Source organism: Salvelinus sp. IW2-2015, linkage group LG27 (genome assembly GCF_002910315.2).
Source record: "Salvelinus sp. IW2-2015 linkage group LG27, ASM291031v2, whole genome shotgun sequence".
NCBI lineage: Eukaryota > Metazoa > Chordata > Actinopteri > Salmoniformes > Salmonidae > Salvelinus > Salvelinus sp. IW2-2015.
Genome location: NC_036867.1, coordinates 12,872,033 through 12,890,227, shown reverse-complemented (window position 1 = coordinate 12,890,227; position 18,195 = coordinate 12,872,033). Strand labels below are relative to the sequence as shown.

At 40.4% G+C, this 18,195-nt stretch overlaps 2 protein-coding genes across 8 annotated transcripts in view; both read left to right on the top strand.

The window, feature by feature from the left end:
* The window catches only part of LOC111953190 (probable DNA double-strand break repair Rad50 ATPase), a 31,616-nt gene extending 16,718 nt beyond the window's left edge, over positions 1-14,898 (top strand). For 3 of the 6 annotated variants that reach the window (XM_023972288.2, XM_023972290.2, XM_023972287.2), the window contains exons 15-16: positions 102-509; positions 697-2,453. In XM_023972288.2, coding sequence (XP_023828056.1) covers positions 102-509; positions 697-732 — 444 coding nt within the window. In that variant the 3' untranslated portion in view covers positions 733-2,453. Of the gene's footprint in view, positions 1-101; positions 510-696; positions 2,454-14,875 lie in introns of those variants that run through there. The other 3 variants (XM_023972291.2, XM_023972292.2, XM_070435392.1) reach the window with 3 other exon arrangements.
* LOC111953731 (E3 ubiquitin/ISG15 ligase TRIM25) lies at positions 13,024-16,969 on the top strand. 2 transcript variants are annotated; one of them, XM_023973190.2, is made up of 10 exons: positions 13,024-13,684; positions 13,795-13,890; positions 14,332-14,565; positions 14,716-14,875; positions 15,144-15,190; positions 15,280-15,519; positions 15,646-15,786; positions 16,096-16,353; positions 16,510-16,614; positions 16,818-16,969. In XM_023973190.2, the coding sequence occupies exons 1-10, from the start codon at positions 13,097-13,099 to the stop codon at positions 16,827-16,829; spliced, it is 1,881 nt and encodes a 626-aa protein (XP_023828958.1). In that variant the 5' UTR covers positions 13,024-13,096; the 3' UTR covers positions 16,830-16,969. The 2 variants fall into 2 exon arrangements, with proteins under 2 accessions (XP_023828958.1, XP_023828959.1); XM_023973191.2 differs by having other exon boundaries at positions 13,027-13,684; positions 16,123-16,353.
* The last annotated feature ends 1,226 nt before the right edge of the window (positions 16,970-18,195 follow it).

The following is an 18,195-nucleotide window of genomic DNA, read 5'->3' as shown; positions in this document are numbered from 1 at the left end:
ACTGATCATTGTAACACTTGTAACAACTTGTACCTTGTTTAGTCCAATGCAATTTGTATTAGTACAAGGCAGGCTGAACAGACATCCCGGTTTCCTTCCAGGAGGAGGACCGTCAGCAACTGAGGGAGGAGCTGGAGGAGGCTAAGGCAGAGGGGCAGCGGGAGTTGCTAGGCAACATCACATTCATCTGCCAGTTGTTCAAGTTGAAGATGATGTCCGAGGGCCTCATAGACTACTGTATCGTAAAGCTAATAAAGGATGGAGATGATGATTCGCTAGAGGGTCTGTGCACAATACTCTTCACCATTGGCAAGGACTTGGACTCTGAGAAGAACCAGGTCTGTATAGATGTATTGATGTTTGTCAGTCAACAGCATTCACTTAGCCTGTCTATACTTCCACAGCCCAGAATGGATGAGCACTACACACAGATTAATCTGATAAAGGAGAGAAGGAGGACCTCCCCCAGAATCCGCTATATGCTTCAAGATGTGCTGGACCGCAGAACGGTATGACCAGCTATCCCACAACCTCCACTACCTGTTATGTTTGTTCTGTGTCTTTGGTTGTCTGTCTGTCTCTCTCTCTTTCTCCCCCTCCCTCTCTCACCTATTCTCTAATCTTAAAGCACTGATATTAGATTCTTGTTCAAGTCTGATGTAATGTTTCACTCACGATTCCACTTTCTCTCTCCAGCTCCATTTGTACAAGGGCCAAAAGGAAGACCATTGAAGACCAGGACCATGTGTTTTTACAATTCCTCTGTGTCTGTTTTCTTTTGCCCATCTTAATCTTTTTTATTTTTATTGGCCAGTCTGAGAAATGCCATTTTCTTTGCAACTCTGCCTAGAAGGCCAGCATCCCTGAGTTGCCTCTTCTCTGTTGATGTTGAGACTGGTGTTTTGCGGGTACTATTTATTGAATCTGCCAGTTGAGGACTTGTGAGGCGCATGTTTCTCAAACTAGACACGCTCATGTACTTGTCCTCTTGCTCCGTTGTGCACCGGGGCCTCCCACTCCTCTTTCTATTCTGGTTAGAGCCAGTTTGCGCTGTTCTGTGATGGCAGTAGTACACAGCGTTGTACAAGATCTTCAGTTTCTTAGCAATTTCTCGCATGGAATAGCCTTCATTTCTCAGAACAAGAATAGACTGACTAGTTTCAGAAGAAAGTTCTTTGTTTCTGGCCATTTTGAGCCTGTAATCGAAGCCAAAAATGCCGATGCTCCAAATACTCAACTAGTCTAAAGAAGGCCAGTTTTATTGCTTCTTTAATCAGTACCACAGTTTTCAGCTGTGCTAACGTAATTGCAAATGGGTTTTCTAATGATCAATTAGCCTTTTAAAATGATAAACTTGGATTAGCTAACACAACGTGCCAATGGAACACAGGACTGATGGTTGCTGATAATGGGCCTCTGTACGCCTATGAAGAAATTCCATTAAAAAACAGCCGTTTCCAGCTACAATAGTAATTTACAATATTAACAATGTCTACACTGTATTTCTGATCAACTTGATGGTATTTTAATGGACAAAAAATGTGCTTTTCTTTCAAAAACAAGGACATTTCTAAGTGACCCCAAACTTTTGAACGGTAGTGTATAGAGTCCAATCACAAGAACTGAACATAGCCTGTGGTACACTCCTACTCTGTTGGAAGGAGCGACTGGTATCTTTGTCCTTGCCGTTTTGCATTGAAATGCATGTTTCTTGTGGGTTACCAGGTTTCAATTCAACCTTTTTATGCAAGTAAAGTACAGATGTAACTCCCGAGGGTCGCAGCGGTCTAAGGCACTGCATCTCAGTGCTAAAGGAGTCACTACAGACCCTGGTTCGATTCTAGGCTGTATCACAACTGGCCGTGATGGGGAGTTCCATAGGGCAGGGCGCACAATTGGCCAAGCGTCGTCCGGGTTAGAGTTTGTCCGGGGTAGGCTGTTATTCTAAATAAACTGACTTGCCTAGTTAAATAAAGGTTAAATAAATAAAAATTAAAATGTAGGATCTTAATTTGAGGCAGTTTGTTACAGCAGGAAGATAATCCTGCAGCAACAGTACGTGTGGATTATAGTGGATGTTTTTTGTTGGGGTTGCTGCATTTTACGTTAGGGCAAATCAAGTCTGACATTTTAAAATGGAAATTACAAACTTTAGAAAGCTTTTTAAACCTTGAATACACTACAAGTTTGCATTTCCTGCTGTGCAAGAAGATTCTCATCAACAAGAGTGATCAAATTAAGATCCTACATCTGTACATGTCTCATAAAAAATGTCATGACAGGCCTGATGGAAACAGCTAATTTGTTTTGTAAACTTTCCAAAGTTTGACAAAACAAGGTGAGATTGTTTTTTGTCGGTAAAATTCATTATGTGAGAAATGGCAGTGGAAATGCATTAATGCTTAAATATTGATATAACAAGGCAATATTAAACATTTTGTCTCCCCCCTTGGCCCAATTGAGATCGTGTGTGACTAAATCGCGTGTGAGATCAATTGAGATCGCGTGTGAATTAAAATGTGCGGCTAGATTCTCTCTTTGTGCTTTGGCTCCAACAATAACTACCTCGGTCTTATCTTGATTTAGCTGGAGAAAGTTGTGAGCCATCCACGTATTTAAATCACTAATACAGTCTAATAATTAAGCCGTGGAGCTAAAATCCTCTGATGACACAAATGTAAAGTTGTGTATTGTCTGCATAGCAGTGAAAATCAATGCTGTGCTTTCTGATCACGCTGCCAAGGGGTAACATATATAAACTGAATAGTACCAGAACCAAAATTTAACCCTTGTGGAACGCAACATGTATGTATTTTCTCTGAGTTATGTTCACAAAGGGTGACAAAAAAAACTCTTGACCGGTTAAATAGAGCCTAAACCAATTTAGAACAGGACCGGAGAGGCCATCTCTCCAGTCTGTTCAGAGGGAAATCATGGTCAACAGTGTCGAATGCAGCACTTAAATATAAGAGTGCAAGCACAGAGGTGATTGGCATCTGTGTTGGCTCTAAGATAATTTACCACTTTAACTAAGGCTGTGTCTGCTGGGCACGAAAACCAGATTGGATTTTTTCAAAAATGAAAAAAAGTGATTAACAATAGATTGCACTTCTTTAGATATGCAATTAAAAAACTATTTTGAAGGTGGTGGGAATCGGATCGAGAAGGCAGATGTTGCCAGGCCAGCTCAAGGCTTAAGTTGTGATATCACTTTCCTGAGCATGTCTGTGTCAACCAGGGAAAATGAATCCATAGTGCCTTTGTGTGGTAGGTTAGGGCATATATCAAACTTCTCATCAGGTCTTGCTTGTGAAAGCTTGATTAACTGGCCCGGTGAGCTTGGCAGATGTTGCCGGGCCAGCAGGCAGCCCTGGATGTTGACTGCTGCAGTCTCTTTAGCTAATCCACTCCCTGTACTCTATGTCATGTGCCAAAGAAAAAACACCACCTGCTGGAGAAGACACATTTTGGGCCCAGTTATCCCTCTCACTTCACCTCTTCCTCATTTCAGTTAATTATTATAGCTTCCGCCTTGGGCCAATCAGTGTAATTTTGTAAATGCTGGATCTCTATCGCAGGACGCATCATTCACCCAAGTTTTGTCGAAATTGGGCCAGTGGTGTCTGAGATCGTGTGTGACTAATGTTCAGATGGAGACCGATCTAGTCCCCTTCTCGGTTTCATCATGGGGGACAATAAACATCATATCGAAGTAAACTTGGAGTCACAAAATGACATGCTGTCTGGTCCTCCCACTATGACTCGGGAAAGCATTGAAGTTTATTAAGCTACAGATTAAATAAATGATGGTGAACTACACAGGGAGGTGAAAGTGCGAGGTGATGAACTTGATGCTTCTTTCCAATCAACATCCAGGGTCTTATTCTGACATGATGATCGATGCTTGGCTGCTTTTTGACAAATAAAATACCTCTCTTTGGCAAATAATAATCTTATGTAGGCTATACCCCCACTGTATCTTCGAGCGGTTGGCTACAGTAGATACCAGAGTGGGCACATTCGCTCTATAACGCAACATATTTTGTGACAAAACCATCAGTAGAGTTGAAAATGCAATGTAAACCCATTTTACTGGGATTTTTCATTTGGTACATGCAGGAATTTAACCGCAAAAGTTGTATTGATGTGCATTATGTCATCACCCACAGCCTTTTATCAGCAACAAGTCAATTTGATGGAAACATCTCTGGTGGGAAAATGCAAATATTAGAATATTAAAATGCAAATATTAGAATATTTGCATGAAAATCTGTCGCTAATTGAGTGGAAACCTAGCTTGTGTTGTAATATGACTTATTGCTACTTTAATATGCTAACAAATAAAGTACCTGATGATATAAGCATAGTGGAAATTGTGACTAGTAATTTACAGGGGTAACATCAACGTTTATACAGATTAATTACAGGCATCAGTTCCAGAATTAACTTTCTAGTTCCATCCTTTAAAAATGACTTGCCAGGTAAGACCATCTGATAAAACAGTAGTATTTCCCTTTAAGCTATTTTGGCAACACCTCTACACAGTAGAATTGGATAGAGGGCAAACTTGCCCCAAAGTTTGTTTTAGCATGGACTAGTCAATTGGGTGGGGCTTCCTATGGTATTTTTTGTATTTTATTAGTATTCCCATTATCTGTTGTGAAAGCTGCAGCTACTCTTCCTGGGGTCCAGGGGCCGGATTAACAAAACTTTAAGAATATATTTCTTAACTGGCATTTTTTCCTTTATCTTCGGATTTAAGAATAAGCAAAGTTGCTATTCCTCAATAAAGTTGTTAGAAATGTTCTTAAAGTTTTACCTAAGTTTCTTCCTAAGAAAAAAGTTAAGAAATGGGATTCTTGAAAATAATGCTTTAGGATTCCTTCTTGGAAAGCTTTAGGACAGCTAAACCCTTGTCTTGAGACGAATGGGTAGTTTTGTAACCATTCATGTTTTCTTGCGCCACAGAAACAGTTGGCTTCAGGATATTTAAATACAGCAAGAATACAAATTAAACACGCATTATCTGGCTAGCTAGTAATTAACAATATAGTACAATATTCTAGAAGTGTTAAATAGCTGGCGCAATCTCGTCAATTTGCAAAGAAGAAGTTCGCTAACGACGTTAACGTTAGCTATGTTGGCTATAATGTCTTTACACGTTAGCTAGCTAACGTAGCTAACTAATTTAACCGTCGCGCAGTCCCTCTACCACCATCTCTATGATGGATGACACCTTCTCCTCCAGCTGGTCCACATGAATGATCTCTCAGCTCCCTTCTTCTTAGCAGCCGACTTGATGGCGGAACACTTTTTTTTTTACGGCGTCACTGTCCCTTGCCATTCCCCAGATGGCAGAGACAGACTCGGCCACTCTCGCCCATCCTCTCTTTTTGGTCTCTGCAGTGAACTTGCAGTTATCAAGTCTCCCCAACAGCAACCTTTTCCTGGCTGCTATTTCCTCCACCATCACTTCAAACTCTTGTTTACTGAAGTTTTTTATTGCGCTTTCCTTGGTTATCCATTTTTGGTTTTGATGTTGGTCCTTGCTGTCCCCAGTCCACCTGGCCTTGCTGCTATTCCAGTTTCAACTGTTCTGCCTGCGGTTATGGAACCCCTACCTGTCCCAGACCTGCTGTTTTCAACTCTTAATGATCGGCTATGAAAAGCCAACTGACATTTATTCCTGATTATTATTTGACCATGCTTGTCACTTATGAACATTTTGAACATCTTGGCCATGTTCTGTTATAATCTCCACCCGGCACAGCCAGAAGAGGACTGGCCACCCCTCATAGCCTGGTTCCTCTCTAGGTTTCTTCCTAGGTTTTGGCCTTTCTAGGGAGTTTTTCCTAGCCACCGTGCTTCTACACCTGCATTGCTTGCTGTTTGGGGTTTTAGGCTGGGTTTCTGTACAGCACTTCGAGATATTAGCTGATGTACGAAGGGCTATATAAAATAAACTTGATTTGATTTGATGTACAGTAGCTAACGTTAGTTTGATGGCTATAATGTGTGAAAAAAACATGTTTTGTTTGTGTGTAAAGGGTTCGCGAGCCAACTAAAACATTTTTATTCTTGAGACATAAAGCAAAAAAATACATTTAATAAAATTGAAATATCAACACTTTATTATAGTGGGCCAAATCCTATCATCCCTGTCACATAGGCTTATTTATTGGTTTCAAGCACGTCACTAATGTCAATGCCACATAAGAAGATATTTACGAAGTTCTTAAGAAATATATTTACGAAGTTCCTAAGAAAACTACACATTTCTAAGAACATTTTGAGGAATTACATTTACGAACTACAGTAGAAGTCAGAAGTTTGCTTACACTTAGGATGGAGAAATTAAAACTCGTTTTTCAACCACTCCACAAATTTCTTGTAAACAAACTAGTTTTGGCAAGTCAGTTAGGACATCTACTTTCTGCATGACACAATAAATTTTACCAACAATTGTTTACAGACAGTTTATTTCACTTATAATCACAATTTCAGTGGGAGAAGTTTACATACACTAAATAGACTGTGCCTTTAAACAGCTTGGAAAATTACAGAAAACGATGTCATGGCTTTAGAAGCTTCTGATAGGCTAATTGACATAATTTGAGTCAATTGGAGGTGTGGATGTATTTCAAGGCCTACCTTCAAACTCAGTGCCTCTTTGCTTGACATCATGGGAAAATCAAAAGAAATCAGCTAAGACCTCAGAAAAAAAGTTGTAGACCTCCATAAGTCTGGTTCATCCTTGGAAGATATTTCCAAACGCCTGAAGGTACCACATTCATCTGTACAAACAATAGTATGCAAGTATAAACACCATGGGACAACGCAGCCTCATACCGCTCAGGAAGGAGATGCGTTCTGTCTCCTAGAAATGAACATACTTTGGTGCGAAAAGTGCAAATCAATCCCAGAACAACAACATAGGACCTTGTGAAGATGCTGGAGGAAACAGGTACAAAAGTATATCAACAGTAAAACGAGTCCTATATTGACATAACCTGAAAGGCCGCTCAGCAAGGAAGAAGCCACTGCTCCAAAACCGCCATAAAAAAGCCAAACTACGGTTTGCAACTGCACATGGGGACAAAGATCGTACTTTTTGGAGAAATGTCCTCTGGTCTGATGAAATGAAAATACAACTGTTTGGCCATAATGACTTTTTGGAGGAAAAAGGGGGACGCTTGCAAGCTGAAGAACACCATCCCAACCGTGAAGCACGGGGGTGGCAGCATCATGTTGTGGGGGTGCACTTCACAAAATAGATGGCATCATGAGGCAGGAAAAGTATGTGGATATATTGAAGCAACATCTCAAGACATCAGCAAGGAAGTTAAAGCTTGGTCGCAAATGGGTCTTCCAAATGGACAATGACCCCAAACATACTTCCAAAGTTGTGGCAACATGGATTAAGGACAACAAAGTCAAGGTATTAGAGTGGCCATCACAAAGCCCTGACCTCAATCCTATAGAAAATGTGTGGTCAGAACTGAAAAAGCGTGTGCGAGCAAGGAGGTCTACAAATCTGACTCAGTTACACCAGCTCTGTCAGGAGGAATGGTCCAAAATTCACCCAACTTATTGTGGGAAGCTTGTGGAAGGCTACCCGAAACATTTGACCCAAGTTAAACAATTTAAAGGCAATGCTACCAAATACTAATTGAGTGTATGTAAACTTCTGACCCACTGGGAATGTGATGAAAAAAATTAAATCTGAAATAAATCATTCTCTCTACTATTATTCTAACATTTCACATTCTTAAAATAAAGTGGTGATCCTAACTGACCTAAGACAGGGGATTTTTACTTTGATTAAATGTCATGAATTGTGAAAAACTGAGTTTAAATGTATTTGGCTAAGCTGTATGTAAACTTCCGACTTCAACTGTATCTTATGAACTTCCTATTTTTTTTCTTAAGCAGCTTCTTAAGTTTTTTCGTCAGTAATGTTTCGCGAATCCGGCCCCAGGACATGAACAATTCAAGGACAGATCTACATACATTTAAAAATGGCACACACAACCTACATGTCAATACATACACACAAAATATCTAGATCGAATAGGTAGAGGTGTTGTGCCGTGAGGTGTTGCTTTATCTGTTTTTTGAAACCAGGTTTGCTGTTCATTTTAGCAAATGAGATGGAAAGGAGATCCATGCAATAATATCTCTATATAATAATACTGTACGCTTTCTTGAATTTGTTCTGGATTTGGGGACTATGAAAAGACCCCTGGTGGAAAGTCTGGTAGTGTAAGTGTGTCAGAGCTGTGCGTAAGTTGACTCTGGAAGCAATTTGTAATTTTCAACACAATTTTTCTTATAAAAAGAAGTGATGCAGTCAGTCTCTTCTCAACTCTTAGCCAAGAGGGACTGGCATGCATAGTATTTATATCAGCCCTCTGATTACAATTACGAGCAAGACGTGCCTCTCTGTTCTGGGCCAGCTGCAGCTTAACTACATGACCACATGATTGGACAATAATCAAGATTAAGACAAAACTAGAGCCTGCAGGACTTGCTTTGTGGAGTGTGGTGTCAAAAAAGCAGAGCATGTCTTTATTACAGACATACCTCTCCCCATCTTACAACCATTGAATCTATATGTTTTGACCATGACAGTTTACAATCTAAGGTAACACAAAGGAATTTAGTCTCCTCAACTTGTTCAACATCCAAACCATTCATTATGTCGTGACGTGACTATTCATTAATGTGAAGACTTATATCAAATCAATTCTCTTTGTAATTATTATTATTACGTGATTAAACTAATGTAACATGAATTAACTAAGAAGTCGGGGCACCACGGGAAAATGTTTAAAGAGTTACTATTTCCCGAATTTAACTCTCTTCAGATATTTTCATATCTTATCGATTACAGTCACTTATTAATGTATTATTACCTCATCAGTCATTCTGAACGTCGTCATTTCTTGTAGTATGCTTGAACCCAACTTTATTGATGAATCAGCGATACACCAGTTGGCTCAATTATTTATTTACTAACTAATTAAACAATTACAGAATACACAAATACACAATAACATTATACAGTAAATAGTACCAAGAAGTCTAACAAAGCAGGACAGTTTGGTTATAACACAGTGGCGAATTCAGAGAGGGGAGGAAGGGAGACAAAGGAGTTACTCTATCGGACATTGGGAAGCTACGCTCACGAAATACAAAATCTGAAACACTCTAATAACCGCTCATTTGGAAAAAGAGTATGCAATTTATGTATTTATGATTGAGCTGTCCTTGATCGTCCAAATCCTTTGGTCACGGAGATGTTGGGTGTACGACTCTGGTTCGGCCACCAGAGTTCACCATGTCCTTAGGTAGAGCTCCTGGTCATGGTGGTGTTAAGAATGGATACTTCGACTTACCCTGTACAGTAGTTCTCAGAGTTGATCTCATTAGAATGCTTCAGAGGTTGTCGGTGTTCTCGTCCTAGGCTACGTACGTTTCCAGCTGCAGACTGATAACGCGACGTCTAGGATTTGCTTCTTCTGTAGTGATCGATAGCTTCAGAGTTTAAAACCATTATGCAACATTCGGCTTACACCTCAGCCTGCTTGGTCTATAGAGTGGCAACCATTTCAACGTGGGGACCAGCGTCCTCATGTTCTCTGGTCTTGTAGTTTTAGTTTTTAGAATTGTAGTTCTAATCCATTTTGCAAAAACCGGCTCGCGCTTTAGTCTGCTTGGTCTATAGAGTGGTAGATTTCTCAACCATTTGTAACGTATTCAGCTGGCGCTGCACGTAACTGGTCTAATGTGTTAATTCTTCAGCGCGTCCTTTTAAACACTTGGGGAAAAGGGGCGTTCCATTAAATTTTGCATAATCTCTGTGCTCATGTGGGTGTGGTTACTGACTTGGTAAACTTGACATGAAAAAACATTTTCTCATTTAGAAGACTTAAATCACATTTCTATCTTTTAAAAAGTATGATACTTAGTCATTCATTTTAAACAACATTCAGATGCAAACCTCATAATTGAGAAGTGTAGACAGAGGTACAGTTATGTGGTTCTACCATCTGTCACAACATCAAAATTAATTCGATATGAGGTTTCTTCTAGTATCCACTGAACATTTCCACATTCTCAAAAATTGAAATATTGTTGCCTAGCCGGCACCCCCGATCTCCATCTCAGGACTGGAAAGTCATGACAATTATCAGATTCAGCTGAGGTCTCCCGAGTGGCGCAACGGTCTATGGCACTGCATCTCTGTGCTAGAGGCGTCACTACAGACACCCTGGTTCGAATCCAGGCTGTATCACAACCGTCTGTGATTGGGAGTCCCATAGGGTGGCGCACAATTGGCCAGCGTCGTCTGGATTTGACCATTGTAATTAAGAATTTGTTCCTAACTGACTTGCCTAGTTAAATAAATGTTAATTTAAAATAAAAATAGAGCTTAGGGAATGATGTGTACCAAATACAATTCTCTTAATTTTAGAGATGTGGCATGTCATTGGTAAATATATAAAAAAGTAGAGGGCCTAGAGAACTGCCCTGGGTACACCACATGTTTGACATTTAGAGAAGCTTCCATTAAAGAAAACCCTCTGAGTTCTATTAGATAAATAGCTCTGTCACATCATTTCTCAATTTACAATGTCAGCTAGTCAGATGTGCAGCCAGACTTATTAGCCACTCCTTTTGCCCCATCTCTTTCAACCATACCGTTTTTCAATTCCTCATCGATCCATGGAGCCTTACAGTATTTTAACAGGTGCATGTTTATCAATAATTGAAAGAAGCTATTTCATAAATGCATGAAATGCAGCGCCTGGATGCTCCTTATTAATCACATCAGATCAACAAATATGTTTTACATCATCTACATAAGGGTCACAGCAAAATATTTTGTATGATCTCTTGTACACTATTTTAGGCCCAGCTTTTGGAACCTTGATTCTCCTAGATATAGCCACTATATTGTGATTACTGCATCCAATGGGTATGGGTACAGCTTTAGAACAGAGTTATACAGTATTAGTAAAAATGTGACCTATACATGTGGATGATCTTGTTCATGTAGTGTTTGTAAACACCCTGGTAGGTTAATTAATAACCTGAACCAGATTACAGGCACTGGTTACAGTGAGAAGCTTCCTCTTAAGCGGACAGCTTGATGAAAACCATTCAATATTCAGGTCCAAAAGAAAGTAGACCTCTCTGTTTACATCACATACACCATCTAGCATTTCAGACACATTATTTAGATAATGACTTTTAGCACTTGGTGGCCAAACACTGTTAACACTTGACATGGGTTAAGGCAGGGTTATTTGAATCAGCTGTGTACTGCTAGGGCAAAACCAAAATGTGACCCAAGTGGGGCCCCAGGACCAAGTTTGGGAAACCCTAGGTTAAGGAAGGATCACACAGAAAATAACATCCAGATCAGCAGGAAGTATCAGCCTATGAATTATACTCCTGAGCAAACGTTCCAAAAATTAAGGTGGCAGTGAATCACCAACCTTGGCTTGATGCCTGTTCAAACAACACAATCCAGGTGGCAGTATGCACCCTTTCAGTTTGTTTAGCGAGTGTCAATCAACTAATAGAAATAGGAGATGAAGAAATGTACTACTTTCACATGGAGATAAGCCTCAATGGTGCTGCCCATGCTGTCACAGAAGCCATAATGGCAAAGGTGTACCCTCTATCCAACTATGTTCTACACTTGCAGGTAAAGGCCGACTCATTAAAAAACTTTCAGAAATGTGCCACCGTGGTTTTACTCAATACCACATGTTGATCTTAGCCTGATTGAAGAAAAGAAACAGTGGTGTGAAGAAGATAATGTAGGAACAGTAGTGGATCAATATATTAGTAATCAGTTGTATTATTATTGTCTTGCAGTGTGTACAGATGGTGCAAAGGATCCCACAGGAGCAGGTGTATTAATTCCTGACTTTAATATATGGAAGAGACTAACACATGATTTATCTGTATATGCAACAGAAATGGTTGTGATAATTGTTGGATTGCCATGGATAGAGGAGGTGCAACCAAGAAGAGTAGTAATATGTTGGGACTGCATCAATTTGATGTAGTTTAAGATCTGGAAAGTCAGAACATGAGAATTTAGGATTATAAATAATGCTGCTGTTGTTGGGGTTATTGGTATTGGTATTGAAATCCAGTTCTGTTGGATTACGGCTCTTACAGGAGTTTATGGAAATTATATAGTAGATATAATAGCAAAAACTAAATAATATTGTGGATATACAGGTGTAGTTGGGTAGAGGGGAAATTAAAACATTGATTCTGAAAAATGGGTTAGATTGCTGGCATAGACAATGGGATGAAAGTAGAATGGGCAAACATTTTTATAGTACAAGGAAATCTGTATGGGATATAGTGTCATATAATGGAGATGAAAGGGAGGAATTGATGTTGTGTAGGTGAGATTAGGGTTTACGGGATTAAATTTTTCTTTGAAATTGATGGAGTCATGGTACTTGAATTTGTAATGGCTGTATGGTAGAGGAAATGGTTGAATATTTAGAATTATTTTGTGAAATGTATGACGTAGAAAGGGAGATGTTGTTTGAAAGGGTCAGAGAGGTTAAATAAAAGTTAAATAAAAAATATATAAAAAGAGAGGTTGGTATTTTTTGTGGGGGTGATGGGAGTAATGAGGTTTGTTGGGAATTTTATTTTATTAGAAATGTAGGGTTAGTTAAGAGAATATAATGGTATAGTTACAAAGAGATCCCGAGTGGCGCAGCGGTCTAAGGCACTGCATCTCAATGCTAGAGGTGTCACTACAGACCCTGGTTTGATTCCAGGCTGTATCACAACTGGCCATGATTGGGCGGCGCACAATTGGCCAAGCATCGTCTGGGTTAGGGTTTCGCAGGGGAAGACCGTCATTGTAAATAAGAAACGGACTTGCCTAGTTAAATAAAGGTTATATAACTAAAAGATAGGTTGTGACCAAACTCACACTCCAGTACAGTAGGTGGCAGTGTATGCACCTGTCAGTTCGTTGCGAAGAGGAAGAACTGTTTCAGAGAAGTGAAACTGAATGTGACAATTCTCAGTGTTTTTAAGGACAGTGACCATGGCAGAGGCCTGTATTTCAGTGTCCCTGGAGGAGTTTAGTTGCTCAATCTGTCTGGATTTACTGAACGATCCGGTGACTATTCCATGTGGACACAGCTACTGTAAAGTTTGTATTAAGGGTCACTGGGATCAATATGATCAAAAGCTTATCTACAGCTGCCCTCAATGCAGACAGACCTTTACACCAAGGCCTGTCCTGAGCAGAAACAACATGCTAACTGAAGTAGTGGGGAAACTGAAGAAGACAGGACAAGAAGTTTCCCCTTCTCTGCCGTATGCTGGACCTGGAGATGTGCCATGTGACATCTGTACTGGTAAACAACACAGAGCAGTGAAGTGCTGTTTGGTGTGTCTGGCCTCATACTGCGAGACTCACATTCAGCTTCACTATGAGTCAACAGCTTTGAAGAAACATATTCTGTGTGAAGCCTCCACACAATTAAAGGAGAGGATCTGCCCTCACCATGGCAAACTGTTGGAGGTCTACTGCTGCACTGATCAACAATGCATTTGTTATCAGTGTGCTATAGATCAACACAGGGGTCATGAAACTGTTGTAGCTCCAGCTGAAAGGGCAAAGAAACAGGTATGCCCAACTGCCAGAAATCTTTTGTCTTTCAATGTAATCTTGTTGTTGTTGTTGTTGCCATCACAGCATTAATACTATCAAATAGGGTTTAATATGTATATTCACAGGAACAGGTGAGGAAGGTACAGAGGGAATGTCAGCAGAAAATCAAGAAGAGGGAAACTGTGATGCTGGACCTGCAAAACATGATGGGTTCTGTCAAGGTAAGTTTTGACCTGTAAAATATGGAAACATTAAAGGACAAAATTGCAAAGAGAAACGTCTAAAAGCAGAGGGTGGCTGCAGTGTGTCAGGATATCAACAGGAAATCATGTAATGAATTCTAATGTACTAGTCAAAGCTTTTAATTAACTGTTCGTCGGCACAGGCTGTTGTCGGTAAACATGTAAGGGGCATTTCTTGGCTCATTTCCGGGCGGCTCTCCTGTAGTTAGATTAGCAGAGAAATTAGTCACTCAACCTGTTCCTCTTCATGGAGCTCAAGTAGAGCCATATTTTCAATGCTAAAATAAAACCACAGAATGTTTTCAGGAATTATTCAAACTTACAACCAGGTAAGTTGTGAACCGCAACAATGTAGGTTGTAAACAAGTACATTACGATGGCGGCTTCAATTACATTTTTACTTTCCGAATTCCCTATCAGTGCTCTGCACAGGAAGCTGTGGTGGACAGCGAGAGGACGTTCACTGAGCTGATCCGCCTCATTGAGAGAAGAAGCTCTGAGGTGAGAGAGATGATCAAAGCTAAGGAGAGGGATATAGTGAGCGAGACTGAAGGACTTCTACATACACTGGAGAAGGACAATGTTGAACTGAGGAAGATTGATGCTAACATTATACTGCTGACACAGACCGAGGATCACATCCATTTCCTCCAGGTACTGCAGCATTAGTAACTCTCAGAACCATATTAGAAATATATGGTTCTGGTAACTATGCTCCTTTGTCATTTTCATTTACATAGAGAGAAAACAGAAATATTTCTATGTACCATCCTGCATCTCTCTTTTATTTCTGTTTGAATCTAGAGCTGCACGTCTCTACTTGCCCCCATTGGATTTGAAGACATACCTGGGATTCCTGTTGGTCATGAAGTATATTTTCAGAAGGTTAAGATGTCCACCTCTACACTGAAAGAAAAACTAGAGGATGTCTGCTCAGAGGAACTGGGGAAGGTCTCTAAAACAGGTACTTGTTAAATCTGACTCAATGTGTCTCTTAATGGATTGTTCTGTGTAGAAGATCATTCCATTCTCTTTTTCCTTATGTCTTCATCTAGACAGCTGAGGATGTGTACAGTATATCCTATAGGTAGCAAAGCTCAGACAGTGCAAATGTACATTGTCTACAGTCTCCACTAGGACACTACCAGCGGCTCAACATTGATGTATTTATTTTTCTGCTCTCTGTCTCTCTACTTATATCTCTCTCTCTCTAATCTTTGGATCTGGTCTAGATATAACTGGCAATCTTGTCAGTGAGGAGTCAGTAGAACAGAACCTGGTAAGTGCCTACTGTAGTTGTGTTGTAGTACCTTCTAAAATAAATATTGCCAGTGATATTTTGCCATGTCACCCATTTCTGTCCTAAAGGGCTTGAAGGAAACCATGCAAGCTGAGGATCCACAGATGCAGAAGCTGTTTGTCACTATGTGTCACATCCTGGACAGGCTGACTCCTAAGAACTTCAGGGAGTTGATGGTAGAAGTGACTGAGCTCACCACTGACACAGAAGACAAGCTGAAGGGCATCATTGACCTCATATATGAGAGGGCCATAGCACACCCTGCCAGGTCTGCGGTCTACGCCAACTTGTGCCGCTGCCTAATGAGGGTAAGTCTGCAACTGTGTTTGTGTCCGTCTCCCGTTGTCTTAGCTCTTGTTTGCCAAATGTGAGGACCACTTAAAACATTGATTCACAGGCATTTTGACTTTTGTAACATCCTTTTTACTCTTCAGCTCAACGTGCCAACGTCATGTAATCCAAGAGTGACTTTGAATTTCCGTAAATTACTGCTGAATCGATGCCAGTTTGAGTTTGAGAATAATAAATCTGAGCTCTTTGGAGGAAAGCAGAAGGAGCTGGACACCACCACCAAGGTACAATAACATATTTTAGGGACTAGCTTAAACTGACATCTTGTGACCTTGGAAAGAGATTTGGATCCCTTGGTTTAACAGCTAAGGGGTTGGATTGACAGTTGCTAGATCCCAGCCCTGGTTGTGATTACCCCCTGATGTGTGTCATTAAATCAAATGTTCCTTGGTTACTCAATAGACAGAACACACTGAACACATATTTGACATACAGTATATGACATCGGAACTTGCTCCTTACATTGCAGTGGAAATAAATTGTGTTATTCCCAATTAAATTCCCATTAAGTGCTTTAAAAAACTCTGATGCAGCTTGTGAAGCTTGTCCGAACCTTCCAGGGGGAGGTCAGCCAGCGACTGAAGGAGGAGCCGGAGGAGGTCAAGGCCATGTGGTGCAGACGGTCTCTAGGCAACATCAGATTCATTTGCGAGTTGTTCCAGTTGAAGATACTTACAGAAGCCATTATGCACAATTGCATCGTAAAGCTTGCTAAGGATGGCGACGATAACTCTCTGGAGTGTCTGTGCACAATGCTCTCCACCATCGGCAAAGGCTTAGAGAAGGCCAGGGTACAGCACTGTATTGATTTATTGATGTGATCTGTTACATTTATATGAGTACAGTACAGTGCATTTTAATCCCAAATGATTGGATAGATCAATCCAATAGATTCAGATCTATAAATCCGTCAACTACATTCACTTGGCCTGTCTATACTTCCACAGCCCAGCATGGATCAGTACTACAACATGATAGTGAAGATTGTGAAGAATAGGACAACCGCCCCCAGAATCCGCTATATGCTGCAGGATGTGCTGGACCTCCGAAAGGTATGACCAGTAATCCCTCAACCTTGTTTAACGTCTACATAAAAAATGTTGTTTGCTTGCCTATTAAATGTTGTTTGCAAGCCATAGTACAGTTTGTATGCATCAATTGTAGGAATTACAGTCCTTCAATACTGATTATTGTATTGCGTGATTACAAGAGTGATGTAATGTTTCTCTCTGTATGTATGTTTCCCGGTCTCTAGCTTCATCTGTAGTAGGGGAGAACATGTGCACAGGACAAGATGGAAGCACACACGCACACACACACACACACACACACATCAATATGTGATAAGAGTGAATACATGTATTGGATATAATTATTTGTGAAATTAAATATGATAATGTAAGACTATTTGCTGTTGCTATATACATTTAAACTGAACTGAAACATGTATTCCCTACAATATGTATATTACCCGAAAGTGTCTGTAGTTCTATATCAGAGTTTTGTGTAACCTGGTTTACCAAGATATCAGCAGAAATAAGGATTTGCATGAAACAGACATTAAAACGTATGTGTTCATTTGACCAGGTAAATTGGCTAAGAGAAACCACAGTCTATTTTACAGCAACAACACGGGGGAAGAGTTCTAGGGGAGAGGAGAGGGGTTATAATCTACAAATTATAATCATGCAATTTTTATTATACTGTATGTGATGGAAGGAACAACTTCCTGGTAATGTACAGGGGTGGCCAAAAGTTTTGAGAATGACGCAAATATTAATTTTCACAAAGTTTGCTGCGTCAGTGTCTTTAGATATTTTTGTCAGATGTTACTATGAAATACTGAAGTATAATTACAAGCATTTCATAAGTGTCAAAGGCTTTTATTGACAATTACATGAAGTTGATGCAAAGAGTCAATATTTGCAGTGTTGAACCTTCTTTTTCAAGACCTCTGCAATCCGCCCTGGCATGCTGTCAATTAACTTCTGGGTCACATCCTGACTGATAGCAGCCCATTCTTGCATAATCAATGCTTGGAGTTTGTCAGAATTTGTCGGTTTTTGTTTGTCCACCCGCCTCTTGAGGATTGTTCACAAGTTCTCAATGGGATTAAGGTCTGGGGAGTTTCCTGGCCATGGACCCAAAATATCGATGTTTTGCTCCCCGAGCCACTTAGTTATCACTTTTGCCTTATGGCAAGGTGCTCCATCATGCTGGAAAAGGCATTGTTCGTCACCAAACTGTTCCTGGATGGTTGGGAGAATTTGCTCTCGGAGGATGTGTTAGTACCATTCTTTATTCATGGCTGTGTTCTTAAGCAAAATTGTGAGTGAACCCACTCCCTTGGCTGAGAAGCAACCCCACACATGAATGGTCTCAGGATGCTTTACTGTTTGCATGACACAGGACTGATGGTGGCGCTCACCTTGTCTTCTCCGGACAAGCTTTTTTTCCGGATGCCCCAAACAATCGGAAAGGGGATTCATCAGAGAAAATGACTTTACCCTAGTCCTCAGCAGTCCAATCCCTGTACCTTTTGCAGAATATCAGTCTGTCCCTGATGTTTTTCCTGGAGAGAAGTGGCTTCTTTACTGCACTTCTTGACACCAGGCCATCCTCCAAAAGTCTCC

Excerpts from the sequence above, each read along its gene's own strand:
- LOC111953731 (XM_023973190.2), top strand. The coding sequence starts at position 13,097 with ATGGCAGAGGCCTGTATTTCAGTGTCCCTGGAGGAGTTTAGTTGCTCA. Across the intron at positions 14,876-15,143 it reads GGGGAAGGTCTCTAAAACAG|ATATAACTGGCAATCTTGTC; the intron begins GTACTTGTTAAA and ends GATCTGGTCTAG. Across the intron at positions 15,191-15,279 it reads AGTCAGTAGAACAGAACCTG|GGCTTGAAGGAAACCATGCA; the intron begins GTAAGTGCCTAC and ends TCTGTCCTAAAG.